The sequence below is a fragment of the Pituophis catenifer genome, unplaced genomic scaffold (assembly GCF_029215685.1).
Source record: "Pituophis catenifer annectens isolate HBS135680 unplaced genomic scaffold, rPitCat1.0.hap2 SCAF_1, whole genome shotgun sequence".
Classification (NCBI taxonomy): Eukaryota; Metazoa; Chordata; class Lepidosauria; order Squamata; family Colubridae; genus Pituophis; species Pituophis catenifer.
The window spans coordinates 101,084,779-101,103,942 of record NW_027256881.1 but is presented as its reverse complement, the minus strand read 5'-3'; the positions used below and the strand labels follow the sequence as shown (position 1 = coordinate 101,103,942).

The 19,164-nt window shown below is 35.3% G+C and overlaps 1 protein-coding gene across 1 annotated transcript in view; it reads left to right on the top strand.

The window, feature by feature from the left end:
* The window catches only part of LOC139323889 (coiled-coil domain-containing protein 162-like), a 42,720-nt gene that overhangs the window by 19,215 nt on the left and 4,341 nt on the right, over positions 1-19,164 (top strand). The window contains exons 16-29 of the mRNA XM_070953439.1: positions 1,488-1,583; positions 1,831-1,971; positions 2,681-2,883; positions 4,055-4,193; positions 7,023-7,143; positions 8,118-8,227; positions 8,930-9,079; positions 9,226-9,279; positions 9,418-9,585; positions 10,471-10,623; positions 12,139-12,273; positions 13,611-13,763; positions 15,232-15,441; positions 16,606-16,726. Coding sequence (XP_070809540.1) covers positions 1,488-1,583; positions 1,831-1,971; positions 2,681-2,883; positions 4,055-4,193; positions 7,023-7,143; positions 8,118-8,227; positions 8,930-9,079; positions 9,226-9,279; positions 9,418-9,585; positions 10,471-10,623; positions 12,139-12,273; positions 13,611-13,763; positions 15,232-15,441; positions 16,606-16,726 — 1,954 coding nt within the window. The remainder of the gene's footprint in view (positions 1-1,487; positions 1,584-1,830; positions 1,972-2,680; positions 2,884-4,054; positions 4,194-7,022; positions 7,144-8,117; positions 8,228-8,929; positions 9,080-9,225; positions 9,280-9,417; positions 9,586-10,470; positions 10,624-12,138; positions 12,274-13,610; positions 13,764-15,231; positions 15,442-16,605; positions 16,727-19,164) is intronic.

The following is a 19,164-nucleotide window of genomic DNA, read 5'->3' as shown; positions in this document are numbered from 1 at the left end:
TTTTACCAGTAATGATAGAATTCATAATTTTAGCAGAGGACTACACAAATCTGTGGAGAGGAGCTTTTGAACCAAAACGTTTGACTGCCCTCATGGCAGTCAATAGGTTTCTTTCTATGATAGCTCTGTACTTCTGGGGAGCTCGTTTCAGCATTTTCCTGTAATAAGAAATTGTGGTCTTCACCATTGTAATGTGGATGGTGGTAAAAGTTCAACTCACACATATGGCTTTTCTGATTCTCTCTGTGTGTGTCTGTGTGTCTTCAAGTCAGTGTTGACTTCTGGTGACTGCCCAGACAAGTTCGTGCAGTTTTCTTGGAAGATTTCAGAAGTAGTTTTAGTGTTCCTGGTACTCTCTGAGTTTGATTGTTTTCTTGCAGATGTTTCCTTACTCAACTACCAGTAATATCGAGTTACTTAACTACATTACCTAATTGGGTAATGAAACCTGTGCAAGAAAATAACCAAGCTCAGAGAGCATTAAAGACTCCAGGGTTGTACCTTAGCTACAAATACTCTATTCCAGAAGTGGTTTTTCCATTGCTTGCTTCCTAGGGCTGAGAAAGAAAGACTGGCTCAAGGCCACCCAACTGGCTTTGTGCCTAAGATGGGACTAAAACTTTCCCCATTTGTAGCCTACTGCCTTAACCACTACATCACATTGGCTCTGTACATAAGTCTTTAACTCATTTTGTTTCTAAGCCAAGAACCTCTCTTGACAATGTAAGAGACTTTATGCAAAGTCTCTTCCTCATGTTCATATCAATTTTCCTCTAGTATTTATTTATTTATTTATTTATTTATTTATTTATTTATTTATTTATTTATTTATTTATTTATTTAACCACCCATCTTACCACAAGGTAATTCTGGATGGTTGAACCCTTGAATTTTTCTTTGCCCACCACAGCAAGCAGACTTTTATGACATTCCATAGGGACCTTCTTGCTCCATCATGCTTGGAAGAGCAGAGCTTGGCCTTTTGCCACAGCAAGGATGTTAAATACTTGTCCAAGTGTTCACAGGATACTCTGAGTCCTGGAAGGTTGAGGATTTTCTGTCAGGTTGGGAATGGGTATCTCTTTCCATTCATGGAGAACCAGCTATGAATTTAATAACTTTCTAGTGCATTTCCAGCTAGCTGAAGCTCAGTTGCTCAGGGTAAAAAAAACATTATTCTCTTGAATATTATTAATAGCACTCACATGATGAGAAAAAGACAATGCAAGGAGACTTTTAAAATGATAGTGACTGAAGATGAAGAGCAAATGTGACAAATTATGCCCATGTAGGGGTTTTCACTGTGATGATAAAGGGGTGAAGTGTCTACAGAGATTTTTCCTGGAATTTTACTGTTCCTCTTTTTCCTAGCACAGTTCACTGAGCAATGCACACTTCTTCAATTAAACTGGACTTAAAGATACTAGAGGTAATATACATGTGCCTGGGGCTTAATATTAGAGCTCTACAATTATCACTTTCTTTAGGCATTAATGCTGTTTCCCTGGAGGACATTCTTAGCAAAAGGAGGTCTATTTCCTGATACCATAAGCAACCTAAATCCCATCAATTCCAGTATGCAGGTATGAGACTTTTGTTCCTTGGTAATCTTATATTTCTTTATGTTTCCGACACTATGCAGATGACTACAGAAATTAAAACACATTTATTGCATCTAAAACAAATCTATTATATTGCTATATCTGAATTAAACAACTTGGTACCATATAATCGTATTTCATGCCCTACTGTGACTTCTTAGATGAATCAATGATTGATTTACTTTCATTAAAATCCAAACAAGTTCTGAATTCATTTCATCTTTTCTAGTTATGTCTATGTGGTCTGAGCACTGAGGATCAAAAAGTAGCTCACGGAGAGCTGATTGGGATAGAGTTTATAATGGAAGATGTTCTCTGGAATTCTGAAATTCTGATTGACCACCAAGAAGTGCAAAAACCATTCAGAAAGGTAAAACAGGTGGAATTGTGCATAAATCTTGTTCTGTTTGGGGCTGACCACATTTGCATTTAGCACTAAATAAAGAACTTTAACACTACAGGGTTTTTTTTTATTTCTTGCATTAATTACATGATAAAATTGTTCTAAGTTCCAGAAAAATTACGTGTGGCGACTTTTGCTAGAAGGTATCAATCATATAACTGAATGCCAGTATATCTTTAAATGCCTTGACTTTAAAAAAAAAAAATCTGAACTACCATGTCAGGCTAGAGATTAGTAGATCAGTGATCAGTAACAGGACAATTTTTATATAATAAGAATAACTGAGAGTTACTTGGTGCTCTCTGAGCTTGGTTGTTTTCTTGCATTCTTGCATTCTCCAACTAGGTAACATCAACAGTGCTAGTCTTTTCTGCAAGAAAACAACCAAGCTCAGAGACCACCAAGGCCCCTCCATTTCAACTCTGAACTACAAATATTCTCCTTTATTGATATAAGAATAACTGTATGAAAAGTTTACAATTGTTAATTCACACAATGTATATTTTGGTTTCTTTTGACACTGAGTATTAATGTGGACTGACATAAGTTAGCTGTAGACTTGAATCATTCATTCAGTTTTTTGAATTTGTTACATTGGCAAAAATGTGCTTTTGCAGTTCTGTTAAAATCTCTTTCTAAAAAATGATCTTGTATTTTTCAATCATTGTTTCATCAGGTTTCCGCAACATCAACATCTGAAGCAAAAGGAAAAGCTTTAACAGCACCCCCTGATACAATGACCTCATATGCCTTGCAGAGATCATATCTGATACAATGGAAGCAGCTGGAAATGTTAAAGGCAGAATGGGGAAGACTTAAATTGAAAGTTGAAGATATCAACACAGTTCCTCTGTATAAGCAGTTTTCTGAACTGTATGAGTAAGTTACATCCTAAAGTAAAACTATTTTTAATTTAGAGATTCAGTGATATTAAATCTCAGTAGTGCAGATTATAAAATAAAACATTATTTATATTTCATTTTCCTGTTTTCCTTGTTACATTAAATTTAATTGTAAAACAATATAAATTTAACAACAGTATGCATCTAAATAAGGATAAAAAAAAATTGATTTACTTTTCTTTCTTGAACTTCTATGTTAAATAAAAATCAGAATATACCCAATCATGTATTTAATCTGTTACACTTGCCCCATCTTGGGAATGAGGAAATATTACTGGCTGTGAGTCTAATTGAAAAGATTCCTAAACTGCATTCCATTGTTTTCACAACTTTATGAGGTAAGTAAACAAGGAAGTGATTTGATTGACTTCATTCATAAATGTTTATGGCAACTTTGCTAAGTTATCTAACAATTGTGATTTGTAGGCCGATGCACTTGAAGGGGCCTGGTGAAATCTACCCACTGTTTATAGGGAATAAAGCCAGTAGGCTTCTGGGCGCAATTCAAGGTCCTGGTCATCAGCTATTAAGTCCTCCATAGCATCTCTCTGTTGTTTCTACCCACCCAGAGTTGATACACTTCAGATCTCTTCCATAAATAGCTGCCATCTTCTGGGATTAAGAAAGCATGGTCTCTCTTGCACACTAACCTGCCCTCTGGGACTCCATCACCCCTAGATACAAATGATGTCTACTCTCCTGGGGTCCCAGAAAGCTTTTAAAACCTGGTCTGTTCCAGCTCTGACATTAATGATGTATCTTTAGGGGCCCTCTCATATTAGTATGGTTTATTGTTCTGCTTGTTTTAGTCTTGGCTGCCTGTTTATATGTATTTAATTATTTTTTATTGTTTTCTAAATTTTGTTAGCTACCCAGAGTCTAGTGGAATGGATGGTTACAACCCTCTACAGGGTTAAACTGTAGGTTCTTGGTGGCCCAGTGAAGTTTTACTTTTACTTCCATTGCTTTAGTCACTTGTCACCAAATGGAATTAGCGAAATGGAAATATTTTCATTATTAGTGGCACCATTTTTCAAATATCAATATGAACAGAAGATATTTGTAAATATTGCTATCATTTGAAGTCACCAAAAAGTTATTTAACAAAAGAACCCATGTATGGAGATATATCTTTGCATTTTTTTTAGAGCTGAAATCTTTCATGCTGCAATGAGATCCATATCCAGACATTGGGGTATAGAGGATGAGTTTGAAGAATATGGCACCATCCAACCATGTTCACTCTTCCCTAAAGAAGTTTCAAAAATTGATGTAATAACACACCAGGTAAAATAGATATGACAGAGCAAAATAAGAGATTGGTGTTTGTTCATTAAAACATATATATCAACGATATTTCCTCTAACAAATTAGAAGGCGTCTATCTCTAGCCAGATTTTATTTGAGTTTCCTTATGAATAGATAACAATGATTGTGTTACAATCAATATTTTATATTGTTATGTTCTCTTTCCATATTTCCATTTTAATTTAATTGAAATCTTGTGAGGCAGGTTAAATAGAGATAGCATCTATGATCATCCAGTAAATTTCATGACTAACTAAGCTATGCATCAGTTCTTTTTTAGGAAGGCAAGTCAATTTTACAAGTGGCAGATAAAATAAAATTTTATTAAAGAAAAATTAAATTTCTTTCTTTTAAAACTTTAAATAGAAACAAATTAGAGCTGTTCAAACAGCAACAAATAAGAAAAACACAGATGAAAATATTCTATGCAGCTACAAGATAACATTGGTTGCTAGAAATGACATGATCTCTGCTAGAATCTCAAAGGAGATATTATTATAATAGCTGATAATATTATGAGTCACAAGATATTGTGAAGGAGATGTCTGTCTTTTGAACATGAGTAAGATATAATTCAAAGGTGACAAAATTCAGTTTAACTTGCTCAGAACAGTAAAGAACAGGGATTTAACAGAACACTGTAAACAGAAACCAAGACTGGAAAAAAATACGTGGCTAGAATAGTTTTATTTATTTCTACAGAAATAGAACCCACTTGAAACAAATGTTTCTCTGCTTCATCTTGCTTTTTGGAGGTTCTAATATGTTAATATTGGAGTATATGCTGCACAGATAGAAGAGATCCTATTCTTAATCAGCAACTCTATGGCTTTTCCCAAGTTTGCATTTGATTTAAAAGGACCATAGGATCTATCTCCAGCAGAAATGGCTGGGAGTATCTACCTTTATTTAAATGACAGCCGTCTATAATTGTGTACATGTGTACTGAACATCTGTCCAGGCAGGTTGTACGCTGACATGCAGGCCAAATGCATTGCCGACAGATACTATTATAATTTCTACATGTATTCTTGCTTCATTATTTAGTGTTATTTTCCATAATAAAAATAACTTATTAATATATTGTATTTGGAGAGGATTTTTAAAAATAAATCTTGCAACTTCGTAACAAATGTATTTCTTTGATTTCTATTCTGCCTTCTTACCCTGGAGAGTGTATATAAAAACTAAAACAGACATATGCTGTTGGTCTGCTTCACCTGATATTGCCTGGCAGCCCTGTGATCATAATCTTCCCACCAACATATGGGGGTCTTTGTGCTTTTCCTGTTGCCAGGAAACAGAAAAAAAAAAGTTTGTCAGAGGCAGCTATGTCAATCAGTTGTAGAAAAACCAATAAACGTCCTCATGGATTCTTAAAGATTAGCAGGTCTGTTATGAAATAAGATTTGGTTGACAAATTTTATTTCATCAAGTATGTAAAATGAGGAAGTAAGTGAAAATTGCCATCTTAATGACTGTGGAAACCTGAGACCATTTTTTTTTTTGCCAGAAAGCTGGTGGGGAGGAATTATAACAGGCTACTTCAGGAACTCTGTTATAGTTATCAGAACAAAACACTCAGTTGGGTAACCTTCGGCCAGTCACTCACTTATAGCCCTATGAAGAAGGCAATGGCAAACCACTTCCAAAAATCTTGCCAAGAAAACTCAGGGATCAGTCCAGGCCATGACTCAAAATATAACTATACAAATGAAACAAACAAAGCATCAGGAACAAAAATATTATTTGTTTGAAAACTTAGTTTCATATATATGTGTGTAAGGGTTTTTTTGTTTGTTGATTGCCTTTAAAACAACCTCCTCCTGTTTTGTGAATGTGAAGAAAGTACCTGCTAGCTATAATTTTTACAAATGTTTCCATTAATAATAAATCAACCTTACTATTAAAAATGCTGTGATTCATTTGATTATTTTTAGATGACTAGTTTTTTTTAATGGTTTTTAACTTCACAGTATTAATCAAACATTTGTGGATAAAAGTTGGAGTAGTCCTTGAAAAACCCTCACTTTAAATTTTTATACTTTTTTTAAAAAAGTTTTTCACTTTATACTAGACAAACAAACATACAATACATAATCAGTCATTCAGTGAATCATCTGAATGAATCTTTTGTGTCTTCTTCTTACTTCTCCAATGTTTATCATATCTCAATATTTTCATTACATTTATTATAACATTTCTCCCACATTTTTTACTTTTAATACATTTATCTATCTTCTCTTCACTCATTTCATTACATTTCCCTATATATATATATCTTCTCTAGCCAATAATAAAATTGCCCCATATCTTATAATATTCTGATTCTTCCCTTTCTTTAATTATCAAAGTTAATCTATTCATTTCTTCACAATCCAATATTTTCTTAATTACTTCTCCCTCTGTAGGGATTTTCTCTGCTTTCCATCTTTGCGCAAATACTATCCTCGCTGCAGTTATTATATATATAATCACATAAGTGTTTACTAATTTCTCTGGTAAGATACCCAATAGGAACAGCTCAGGTTTTAAATCTATATGTTGTTGTAGCATTTCTTCTAACCATGTTTTAATTTTCATCCAATAATTTCTCGCTTCTGGACATGTCCACCACATATTTTTATTTTTAGATGATTAATTTTTTGAATGGTTTTTAATTTAACAGTATTAATCAAACATTCATGGATAAAAGTTGGAGTAATCCTTGCAAAACCCTCACTTTAAATTTTAAAGTACTCACAGTACTCTCTGAATCAGTTTAGTTGCTCTTGATAAAAGAAAAAAAAATCTGCTTTTTTTTTCTAGTTTCAAAAACTTTTGGAAAATTTAGAAGTACATATGATCCATGATGTACAAAAGAAAATTAACAAAGAAATAACACTGGTTTTATCTGAAAAAGCAAGAGAAGAAAGGCACCTCCCCACAGGTAATAACTGAAAATGCTTCAAATTCAGGACAGATCTTTAGGTGTCTTGTTAACAATGTGGACTAAGCATATGCTAGGAGATTCCTGGGAGCCATCATACTCAACAGACAATTAATTCATTTTTAGTACAGGTAGTCCGTGATTTACGACCATAATTGAGCCCAAAATTTCTGTTGCTAAGTGAGATGGTTAAGGGAGTTTTGCTCCATTTTATGAACTTTCTTGCCACAGTTAAGTGAATAACTACAGTTGTTAAGTTAGTGACACGGTTATTAAGCAAATCTGTTTCCCCATTAACTTTGCTTGTCAGAAGGTCACAAAAGATGTTCACACGATACTGCAACCGTCATAAATATGAACCAGTTGCCAAGTATCCGAATTTTGATCATGCGAACATAGGAATGCTGCAATGGTCGCAGTGTGAAAAATGGTCATAAGTCACTTTTTTCAGTCTGAAAAAAATTAGTCTAAATGAATGATTGTAAGTCGAGGACTAATGTTTACTTTGAGTCAACAAACACTGAGCAATTATACTTCTTGTTTCCTAATGAATTTTCCTTTCCCTTGTTGGATTTGGCAGTGGAGGGTTTATGCATATCTAACTATGCACATAGACCTGGCTGACACCTTTTATAAGAAACATCCATTAATTATAAGAACAAGTTTTGCTTTATGAAACAAAGACAATAGGTAAAAGAGAGGAAGAAAAAAAATAACATGGTATGTGTGGAAGTTAACTTGAATGAAAACTTTTTTCCCCAACAATAATTGTAGCACTTGGAGTAAGGATACAGTAACAATTTTCTTTGGGGTTTCATTTCTTTGGGTTCCTTATGCAAAATCCTTGCCTTCCTTATGAGTATTCAACTTTTTAAAAAGCAGTCATAGCATTGCATATACAGTAGCATTTAGCAGTGGTCCATATTTCATGAATCTGAATATTGCTGATGTATCTCTTTTGTTCACTCTTGCAGAACTCTGGAAGCATCACAGCATGCAAGAAATGTTCTCTGTCACAAGGCCCGAAATAGTTGAATCATTTATACAGAGGCTAATGGAAGATCATCAAGAAATTAATGCAGAGGTACGTATATTACACCAGCTTCAACTAGTAGAGGTTCTCAAGCATTTTGTTTCATATTTACCTTCTCATGTCTCTGAATTAAAATCATCATGTTAGATGCAGATGGTAGATCTTGGGATTTTATATATGCAGTACATCTAAGGGGTGGGTTCTACTTACCTTTGCTACTGGTTTGCAATGGGGCTGCGCGCTTGCTTGCTTTGCTCGCGCATGCGCTTCTGCGCATGTGCAGAAGCGTTTTGATGACGTCGGGGTTGGTGGGTGGAGCCTCCCGCCGGTTTTACTACAGTTTCTATAGAACTGGTGCGAACCAGGGGCAACCCACCACTGGTACATCTTCTTCACTATCAATGAACTGTGGAGGAAGCATTAGGAGAAACCAAATTTGCCTATGTGGCCTAACACTGTTTTTTGCCTAACTGTGTTTGCCTAACACTGAGAGTCAGTTTGGTCTAGTGGTTAAAGCACCTGGCTAGAAACCAAAAGACTGATTTTAGCTCTATCTTGAAAGTCAGCTGTATGATTTTGGACCAGTCACTGCCTTTCAACCCAACTCACTTTACAGAATTGTTGTTGTGGGGGAAATAGAAGGAGGAAGGAGTATTATGTCAGATTGTTGCATTCAGTTATTTATAAAGTAATAACAATGAGATAAAAATCTTTTAAAAACCAGTTTATTTTCTGATTTTATTTAATTTCCAGATTACCTTTCAAAGGGACCACTTTAAAAAATGCCTTACCTCTCTAGCTTGTGATGTCATGGCCAGAGAACGTAGCAACTTTGAAACCTACTCCATGTTCTATGAAAATCTGCTCCGTTGGCAACATCAGCTACTATATCAAAAAGAACAGGTATTCTCCTGCTACTGGTTCTATAACAGGAAAAGGGGGAAGTGATTCTTCATTTCTTTGAACAAAATAATGTCCTGAACACGGAGAAAAGGTATCAATTTCTGAAAGGCCAAATTAGTTAAAAGTACATTTCCATTCTGTTTCAGGAAGTGCATGTCATAGAAGACAACACAGGAGCTGTTGAAATGGATCTGAGTCAAGTTAGTGGCTGTGACTTTTGTGCTTTTATTCAGGGAGGTGTATGAATGCCTTCTGGTGTCCTTATACTCTAAAGACTTATTTTGAAAGATTACGTTTACAAATAAAATTGTAAATCATTGCTTCTACCTCTTTTATAGATAGCTAGACTGAGTCATGAGATGATTCTGGAAATAACTGCTTTGCGAGCCAAAGTTACTGATCTGCAAAAAGAAGAACACAATATCAAAGAAAAGATAAGAAAAGAAGTTCAAGAGGATTATGAAGCATTGGTACAAAATATATTTTTGGTGTGTCTGCAAATAAAAGTAGGTACAAGAGATACAGAGGGATGTAAAATCAAGTAGATTATTCCAATGCTTTTTCAGAAAAGTGTTGAAATTTAGTACAATATTTTATGCTTTTTCAAGAATAAGTGCTAAGTTCCAAAGATCAGGTCCTGTGTAGACAAGATAAGAGAGCAGAGCAATGTGCCATGTTTATTCTGTCCATGTTTTCCTTACTTCTGGAATTATTTAACTTCCTTGCTACTTTATTTTAGTGGAACTTCACCATTGAAAAGATCAATTGTTTGCTCGTTGTTTTCAGATTACCATAGTGAAGGATGATACCAGTTAGCAAAAGAAAAAAAAAAAGCAAAATGTAATTCCTCCACATACTATGTCACTGATCTTGTTTTAATTCATTACATTTTATTTCTTCTCAGAGCTCAGTGTATAGAATGTCAGTACATGAAGGAAAAACAAACAGTCCCAATGTGCTTTTTTTCAAGAGACACCTGGACTTTTTTGAAGTCCAGGCAACAGTTGCCTGGACTTCAAGAGGTAAGTCCAGTTGCCTCTTGAAAAAAGCACCTTTGGGACAACCATGACCTGGATGACTGAGAATCTCCATAGACATAAAAACAAACAGAAATGTCAAATTTAGTTTTTATTTAATGGAAGGCTGGCTTCAAAAAGCTTTTTCCAGAAATGAATTGGTTTCATTTTCTCATGTTGCCTTTGATTACTAGGTAGGGATTAGGAGAAATGTCTAGGTTGCTGGCCAGTGTTTATTTTACAAATAATAATGTTAAAGATGGGGAGATTTTATTTTTGTGTTTCCAGATTTTAAAAATCTTACAGAATTGTTTTCTTAAAATTCATTTATTTGAAAAGAGGCATTCAGAGTTTGACTTTGCGTTATGGCTGCAGGGGAAAGTAGATGAATATCGTCTAAGCATGAACAAACAAATGTCAGAAATCATCAGTGAAGTGAGAAAAGAGGGTGTGGAGAAAATTATTAATCTGAAGAAAAAGTTTGGCTCTACAAAGGATAACAGTGCGCTTGAAGAACATTTGGCTCAGGTAGCCCTTTAGTTTGCTTAATGCTTAGGAATAAAAGAAACAAATCATGACCTAGGGTCAAAAAAAACCAAGCTGAGAATTGCAATTTGATATACATACATTAGAGAAATCCCTCTGAAAGCTATTAAAGCAAACAAAACAAAGCATGTAGACATGAATTTTTTTGTATTCTGACATTGAATAAGGATTATGCAAGTTTCTATGGCTTTTTTTTTTTGAATCGTTACCAGATATTGTCTGACTCTCATTCATTAAAATAATGTGTTACGAATTAGAATATATCTGGTCTGAATTTCACATCTTTTTGAGATTGATTGTATTTAGGTTTAGAGACCAGAAAAGCTGAGCTAATTTGAATTGCACCTCTGCCTGAGGTAGCCTTCTCTTTTCTCAGTCTAACTTCCTTTCACATCAGCTATTTTGGGGAGAAGATCAAGAATCTGATGAATTTAATGCTAAACAAAATTTATTCATTAGCATTTTTTATTAATTTTTATGGACCGGTATATACAAATATTATGTGATGAAGACAAAGGTTATTGAAAAAATGTGTTATTGGGGATAAAAATGTATTTCTTTTATAATTGTTTAAATGTAGAAAATCTTCCTGTTTTCCATATAAATATGAATTTAACAGTAAAAAAAAATTGCTTGAGATAAATTGTGCGCTGGTTCTTGCTCATCGCATAATTTACAGAATCACCAGAAGCACAATCCTACAGAGTACAATGAACATTACTCCCAGATTAAATGTCTAGAATTTCAGCCTGAGATGCTTTATGGATGAACTTTTCACATTATTAATTTTATCAGAAAACAAAACCTCTGAAAAATATATACTCTATATCAGGAATGGAAGAAAGAGATGATATTGCAGGTTTTATTCAGAACCAAAAATCTGATGACTGATTCTATACATATCTCATTGCGAGCATAGTTATAATGTAAAAGAAAATATGCTAGGGTCTGTGGTGGGATTCAGCCAGTTTGCACCACTTCGGGGAAACCAGTTGTTAATTTTCTGAGCAGTTTGGCAAACTGGTTGTTGGAACAAATCATTAGGACAGAGAACCAGTTGTTAAATTACTTGAATCCCACCACTGGCTAGGGTCCACTTTTTTAAAAAAAAATTGATTTATATGCCGCCCTTCTCCGGAGACTCAGGGCAGTTTATAATGTGTTAAGCAATAGCCTTCATACTTTTGTATATTTATACAAAGTAAGCTTATTGCCCCCATAATCTGGGTCCTTAATCGTAATCTGTAATCTTAATCGTAATCTGTTAACTTAATCGTAAACTGAACTACTGCTCTGGGTATTCCTGAATAGCCATAGAATTTTTTTGTATTATGGAGAGAGATTATATGACATACAATTTAACATGTCTTTCTTTGAGTTTCTGTTTTGTATTCATATCTCTTTCCTCACTAGAACAGAGACTGATGCTTATTGTTAAAAGGTTGTTGCAAGGATTTTGGGGAGAGAATGCTAATAGAAAGAACCTATGCTCTTTAGCAGGGGAAGTTGCAGGAACTACGGGATGAAAACAGTGAATTGGAGAAGTTGTTATGCAAACTGAAGGTCTTAAAGTTCTGGAAAGAAACAATGCAAAAAGCACAATTTTTGACAACATTGCAAGAAGTAGAGAAGGTGAGATTCCCTTAAAAAAGCTACTGGCTTTTTAATAAGAGTATAATAAATAAACATGTAAATTGTGACATTTTTTTTTTTAAATAGCATAAATTGGGATTGGACAGGTCTTCAGGGCAGAATATATATTTTGCTTATATGTGTGCTCGCTTCTACACAAAGATATTAGTCAGCTTCTGGAAATAACACATGCATTAATTAGAGGAGTACATAGCCCTGCAGGACAAATGTGCACGCCCTATGTCCCAAAATTGTGTTGCTGAGATTTAATGAATGCTTGTTTTAAATTAAAAATAGGATTGAAATTACTTTCCTCTCTGAATCACCCTAAAAATAGTCAATTTTTCTCATTTTTATGCTAGTTATGGCTTGGTCCAACTTTTTAAAGGATGGGAATAGAAACAAGAAGTGTTCCATTAAAGAATGACCTCATTACATGATCAATTAAAGTCCTGAACCTGGCAGATAGTTGAAATCTGATTTGTGGCCTCCAGCCTCTCAAATATTGCCCATACCTACATTGAAGGATCACTGAGAAAGGCAGAGGTTTTAGGGTCATTTTCTTTCTGTCATACACCTCTAGACTGTTGTTTCCCCCAGTTATTAGCATTTGATTTTAGCAAGAAAGGAAATGAAATGTTGTCTGTCTGCCTCCTGCCAGTTCTGCAGCAGACAATTTTTAATGTTTACACTAGGAGTGGAAAATTATCTATTGCCAAGCATCCAGCTGCAGGCAGCTGATGGAGTGAAATCAGCCACCACTGTCCCCAAAAGTACTTTAAGGTGCCTCATGGGCTTGTTGTACAGAAAAATAGTATGGTGCCTTGAGTTGGCAAATGAGACATGCAATATCAATCAATCATCCACAAGCAACTGAGTGCTTAGTTCACCATAGTCTCATAAATCTAAACAGTCCATTTAACTGTAGTTGTAGAGAGAATAACTTCTCTCACATTAAGAGATGTTCTGCCAGTTTAAGATGGCTGTGGACATGATTATTTAAACTAGAGGAAGGCCACATTGAATGGTTGGGGCTAATACTTTTTTATTTCAGAAGAGATGAAATAAAGCAGCAGTGTAGGCAGCACTGATGTTGTGAAAATTAAGAGTCAGAATTGAAAGAAGTAGAGATTTTTTGATGTTTGTTTGGTATTAAGCTTTAAAAGATCTACAGTAGACCAAAAAAAAAAAAAACATGGGGACCTCTTCACACATCGAAAAGGAGACAAAGTTAAACACATCATGAAGGAGTCAAAGTTAACAACCTTATAGATAATTCAGCCTCTCTGAGAGTTGATTCTCTAGCTTAGATCTTGCTGAATCCTTTGCCTTTGCAGGAGGCTGTTCAGAATAAAAAAGAGTGCTTGCAATCCCAGATGAAGTCGGAAGAAGAGGCCATTTTATTTAATCATCAGTTGAGAGCTATAAGGAAAGTCTTGGCAGAATCTCAGACTGAAAATAAAAAGCTGAAGCAACAACTAGAGAAACAGGTATCTGCCTAAGCTCATCATATACCATGTAGCCAACAAAATCCTTTTATTATTTTTACTGAATTCAGTAACATCACCCTCATTTTTAAACTATGTGTTTCCGTATTTCGTTTTTCTTATAAAACTTTAACAAGAATCTGTGTATTTGTTCCTCCTACCAAAGTGTAACCATTAATTCACTTCAATCTGTTTAAAACGTACAAATGGAATCAACATAAGCATTGCTTGCAAATATCTATCACTCTTGAATCAAAATACATTTTCACATTAACTCCTCATAATGTAAAAATATTTTTTCTATCTCTTAGTAATCATCTGGATGATACATTTAGAAATGCTCTTAATAATTAAAATGGGTATTATGCTGGGGATAAGAGTCTAATTTAATAACTTCTGGATAGTGTATAAAACCTATTTATTTTCCTATATCCTTTGGAACTTCATATTTGGCCTTACAGTTGACTTAAATCCAGTTTATTTATACCCAGAATATTAAAGTATACAATTTTTATAAATTTAGATACTGATTATAGAAATTTATTTCTTCTTCTTCTTGTGACACATCCGTCATTGGACATTGGCGATCATGTTGGCAATCCTATTTTTGTCAACAGCCGCATGAAAAAGTGCTGATGAGATTTGTCCAAACCGGTCCCTTAGGTTTTGAAGCCATGAAGTTTTTCTTCTGCCTGAAGGATGCTGTATTTTTATTTATTTATTTATAGAAATTATAAATAATAGAATTTATATTTATAAAGTTATAGAAATTTATTTAATGACAAAAATACAGTATATAGACCAGCACAATAATACTGGACTTCAAGATTATTTTAAGTGCTAACTATAAGGCCATTCAAAATGGGACCAGCTCCAAGAATCTTAGAAAAAGAGACACGGGAAGTACTCCCATCTAAAATTTTGTTTGTTAATGTGACATTATAGAGTAATGTAGCTCAGGATTCACTTTTTAAGGAAACAAATCATTTCTTACAGCAATATGCAAGTTTTAAAGGGCATATATTACATAAATTATTCAAAGCAAAATATTGCCAGACAAGGTATTTTTCTTATCCAGATGTATTTTAATTCCTAGAGTGCCTCTCATTAAAAACAAGCCAAGTCTCTGGAAAGCAATCTGACATTAAAATCTAAATCTAAATGGCTGTTGTAATAGAATGATATGCGTGAGACAAATTACTTTACATTTTACTCCTAAAGATTATAAAAATGAAAAATTTAATTTCTTGCTATTTTTTAAAGATGGAATGAAATAATTTTTGCTTCCTGCAGTCAATTTTAATCACTTTTTTATTTGAATATTCTATGCAGCATTGCAAAACATATATTTTGATAAAAATATTGTCTCTGTATATAATTTAGTCTATATTAATAAATTTATTTAATTCAGTTTCTTTTCTCCTGAGATTAAATACAGTATTATACTAATCTTGTTAATATTTTCATATAGGAATACTTACTTCAGGAAGCAGAACGTAAGATTAATCAAGAATTTTGTAAAAGACAGCAATTAGATTTGATTAAGACAGCAAACTTGGACAAAATGTTAGAAAACCTTGGGGAGAGAGAAGTGAAGTTATTGAACCTGACAGAAGAATCGGAAAAATCCTCTAAAACAAGACATCTCCAGGAAGCAAAGATGAAGAAAGAAATTCAACAAGTAAGGTTATAAATATTTTAGTGAGTTACCAAAGGATGTATTTTTGTACATGCTTTGAAATCTTCTTGCTAACATGGGTAAAAACAAAGTCATGCACCAGAATGTATATCTGAATTTTAAAATGCAGTAATAGACAAAGTTGATTCAGATTTTTTTATATTTTTTGTTGCACCTTTATCATTTTTTAAAAAAAAAATCAAGGCAGCAAACATACTTAATACTCCTCCTTTCTCCTATTTTTCCTGCAACAACCTCGTGAGGTGAGTTGGGCAGAGAGAGAGAAAGTGACTGACCCAATCATCCAGCTGGTTTTTCATGCCTAAGGTGGGAGAAGAACTTATTTACTGGTTCCTGGCTTGATGCCTTAACCACTAGAGTAGACCCATGCAAAAGGGCTTCCACCTTTGGCTTCCACTTACCTTCTGATCTCTTTTTGCCTGGCAGAATAAGAGCACCATTATTTTGTAGCTAATATATTTTATTGCTGCCCTGTGGTTTTTCTGATTTTCTGTAGTCATCTGTTCTAAATTGCTAGGCTTGTTCTGATGCTAGTATAATTGATACGGAATATATATGCCATCCTTGCTATAGGGCAATTAATTTGGCTGTTTGTAGTAGTTGTGGTTAATTTTTATTCATTTTCTGAGTCTTTCCAAACTGGCACAGGGAAGTCTGGAAGATTGTCACTTCGTATTTGTTGCTTTCTTCTGCCAGAAAAAAAACAACAAAAAACAAAATTCCAGGAGCGTGATTAGCATTGGCTCCATCATGGGTAGTCCTAGGGAGCCTAATTTACTATCAATCCCTTTCTGCCTCTGTGGTTGAACAGCCACTGGGGAGAGGGTGAAAAATAAAAAGGAAACACAGGACCCAGAAAAGTCTTGTTTTCACAAGGCTCTCTCGCATTTAGCTCTGTCTTGGAAGCAGGAAAGTACAATTAATACCAACATAAGCTTCATTTGACCACATGGAATTGCTTTGTTCTCAAACAGCCCTATGGCTGCTTCATTCTAAATTTAATCCCTTCTGGTTCAGCTGTCAATATTAATTGAACTAAGGTTAAAAGCATTTCCTTTCCTTTATGCACTCAGTGTTTTAAGTATGGATCATAATATGAATTTGGGATTATTTATAAACATGTATATATATATATACCTATTTTAGATAAGAAGCCAGCTGACCCAGGAACGCAATTTAAAACTGAATGCTTTCCAAAAGATACATGAGCTGCAGTGTCAACGTTATGACTCAGAAGCTGCAATTTCCCAGAAATGTTCCCCTGCAGGTATAAATGTAGTTTGAAAGATAATTGGTTCCAATTATATTTTAGTTTCATTGCACGGCTATTATTCCAAACAAAAACAAAATCAGAAGTAAGAATCTGCGGCCTTGGAAAGGCAGGGAAGGTGAAAGCAATTAAATAAAATCAGGCCTTTGACTAAGAATTATGTCAGTATGTCTCATTTGCCAACATACTCAGATCTACTCACCAATTAATTTCAGTGAGCCAAAAGCCATGGAGAAAAATAGTAACAATGGCATAGGATACAATTCAAAGAAATTACCATATCATCCTCAGAACCATCAATTTTGAATGAAAAGGTGAGAGGAGGAGATTCTCTCACTCTTGGTTTTGCTAACTAATGCTAATGTCCTTTATTGTTGAAATTAATCTAAAATGGACCTTGAAAATATTTATTGAATAGCTTCAGTATGAGAGCTATCCATTATCCAAAGTCAGTATGTTAACACACTGCTGCTGAAAACCAGACACTTCTTGTAGACCCCAGTCAGTTCACATTTGATATATGTGCTGAAATAGCAGGATCTTGTTCTTTTCTATTTTATTTTCTATCCCAATTTCCTTTCTGTTGCAGTAGTTTTTTTGTATCATTTTCAGTCAATAATTTGTTATTTGTACTGTTTTCCCGAAAATAAGACATGTCCGATAAACCCAATTGGGCTTTTCAGCACATGCGATAATATAAGCCATCCCCGCAGAATAAGCCCTCTTACCAACTACTTACACGCATGTGCAACTGGTCCCGCCCCCTTTAGAGATGCAATTTGGGGGTGGCAAGTGGGGTGGGCAAGAAGTGGAACGCAGGTCTTACCTTTCCAGCTCCGTCGCTTTCCTCGCCGTTGTGTCTAGGGAAACACACTATAAAAGAAAACTTAAAGAAGTTCAATTGAACTTGCAAGGTTTTCTTTTACAGCGCGTTTCCCTGGACACAACGGCAAGAAATGCAACGGAGCTGGAAAGGTAAGACGCATGTCCCGCTTCTCACCTGCCCCACCTGCCACCCCAATTGCATCCCTAAAGGGGGCGGGTGGCTAAGCTAGGGGCAGGAGCCCCGCCATGCCTGGTGAGGGGGAAGGCGAAGAGATGGCAAGGGGAACGTCTCGTTCCATGCATCTTGCTTTTCCCCCGCCCCACCTGCCACCCTTCTCGATAAAGAGATAGCGGGGAAGGGAAGCAACTGTTGCCATTGGGGTGGGGTGGGACATGTTGGGCTGCTTGGCCGGCGTGAAGAACAGGGAGGGGAGGTGATGGCAGCGACATCCAGTCCCACGCTCGCCGGCCCTTGCACCCCCAAAATAATAAGCCCCCCAATAATAAGGCCAAGCCCTTTTGGGGGGGGGCAAAAGAAAATAAGACCCTGTCTTATTTTCAGGGAAACACGGTAGCTCAGGACTGAAAATATATCAGGATTTATATTGTGATAAGGGCAGCAAAGCATACTTCTCTGCCCTTACTGAATCTACAGTTAACTACCTATTGGCCCTATTTCAGGTAATCAGGTCCCTTTGGGGTAAGGAGGAGCTGGGAAGCCCTTTCAAGACTGCTGTAAGTTGCTCAACTTTGCTCAGGGTTGGACTCTGATTGGGCAGATCTTTTGGAAATAACCAAGAAACATTTGAGTCCTTCTTCTTTTTCTTCAATTATTCGTTCTTCAAATTTAAAATGATCTCAATTATTAATTGTCCAAATTCAGCAACATCAAATCCAATTAAAAGGCTATCTTCCAGGAGAGAAGGAAATGAAACAAAATCTCAGATGTAAAATACAGTCACTCCTTAAATGTTCTCAGTGTCCAAATTATCTTCTATATGGCCAAGATCAAGTCTTCCAGCTGCCATTTCTTCTGTTTTATCTATTTAAGTAGACTATTACAGTACTTTTTTTCCCTCCAGCAGATGGTACTCTCCATTTCTATTCCATTACAAAATAGTCTGTTAAGTCCGATTAATTATCAAAATATCCAGAAATTTTTAAAATCCTCATCTTTTTTTTTTCTTCTGAAAATCACTTTTTTCCCCTTTTGAAATATTTTGCTTTTCCCAATTCTCCAGATCTAAAACTCCTTCTTAGGCTTTTTGTATTACAGTCCCCCACTTTTTCTTTTTTCTGCGTGTGTGCCCCCCCCAAATGCCAGATAGCCACTAGTCCAAGCTCAGGAATTACTTTTAAGACTCCAATTTCAATTTTTTCTCAGTATAAATTGGCAATTATCTCACCCAGTTCTAAAACTCTGTCCAAACGCCGCTCCACCTCAATTCTTAGGTCCAGTTGTCCCAGCTTCTAGGTGGCCACCATACGATGGCTGCCGTCCCGGCTTCAGGAGAGCTGTTTCTGTTCCAACGAGGAAATTGCCAATTCCTCGCAATCCACGAAACGCCTCATTTCTTCACCATCCCTGCAAGACGGCTATGGCTCGAAAG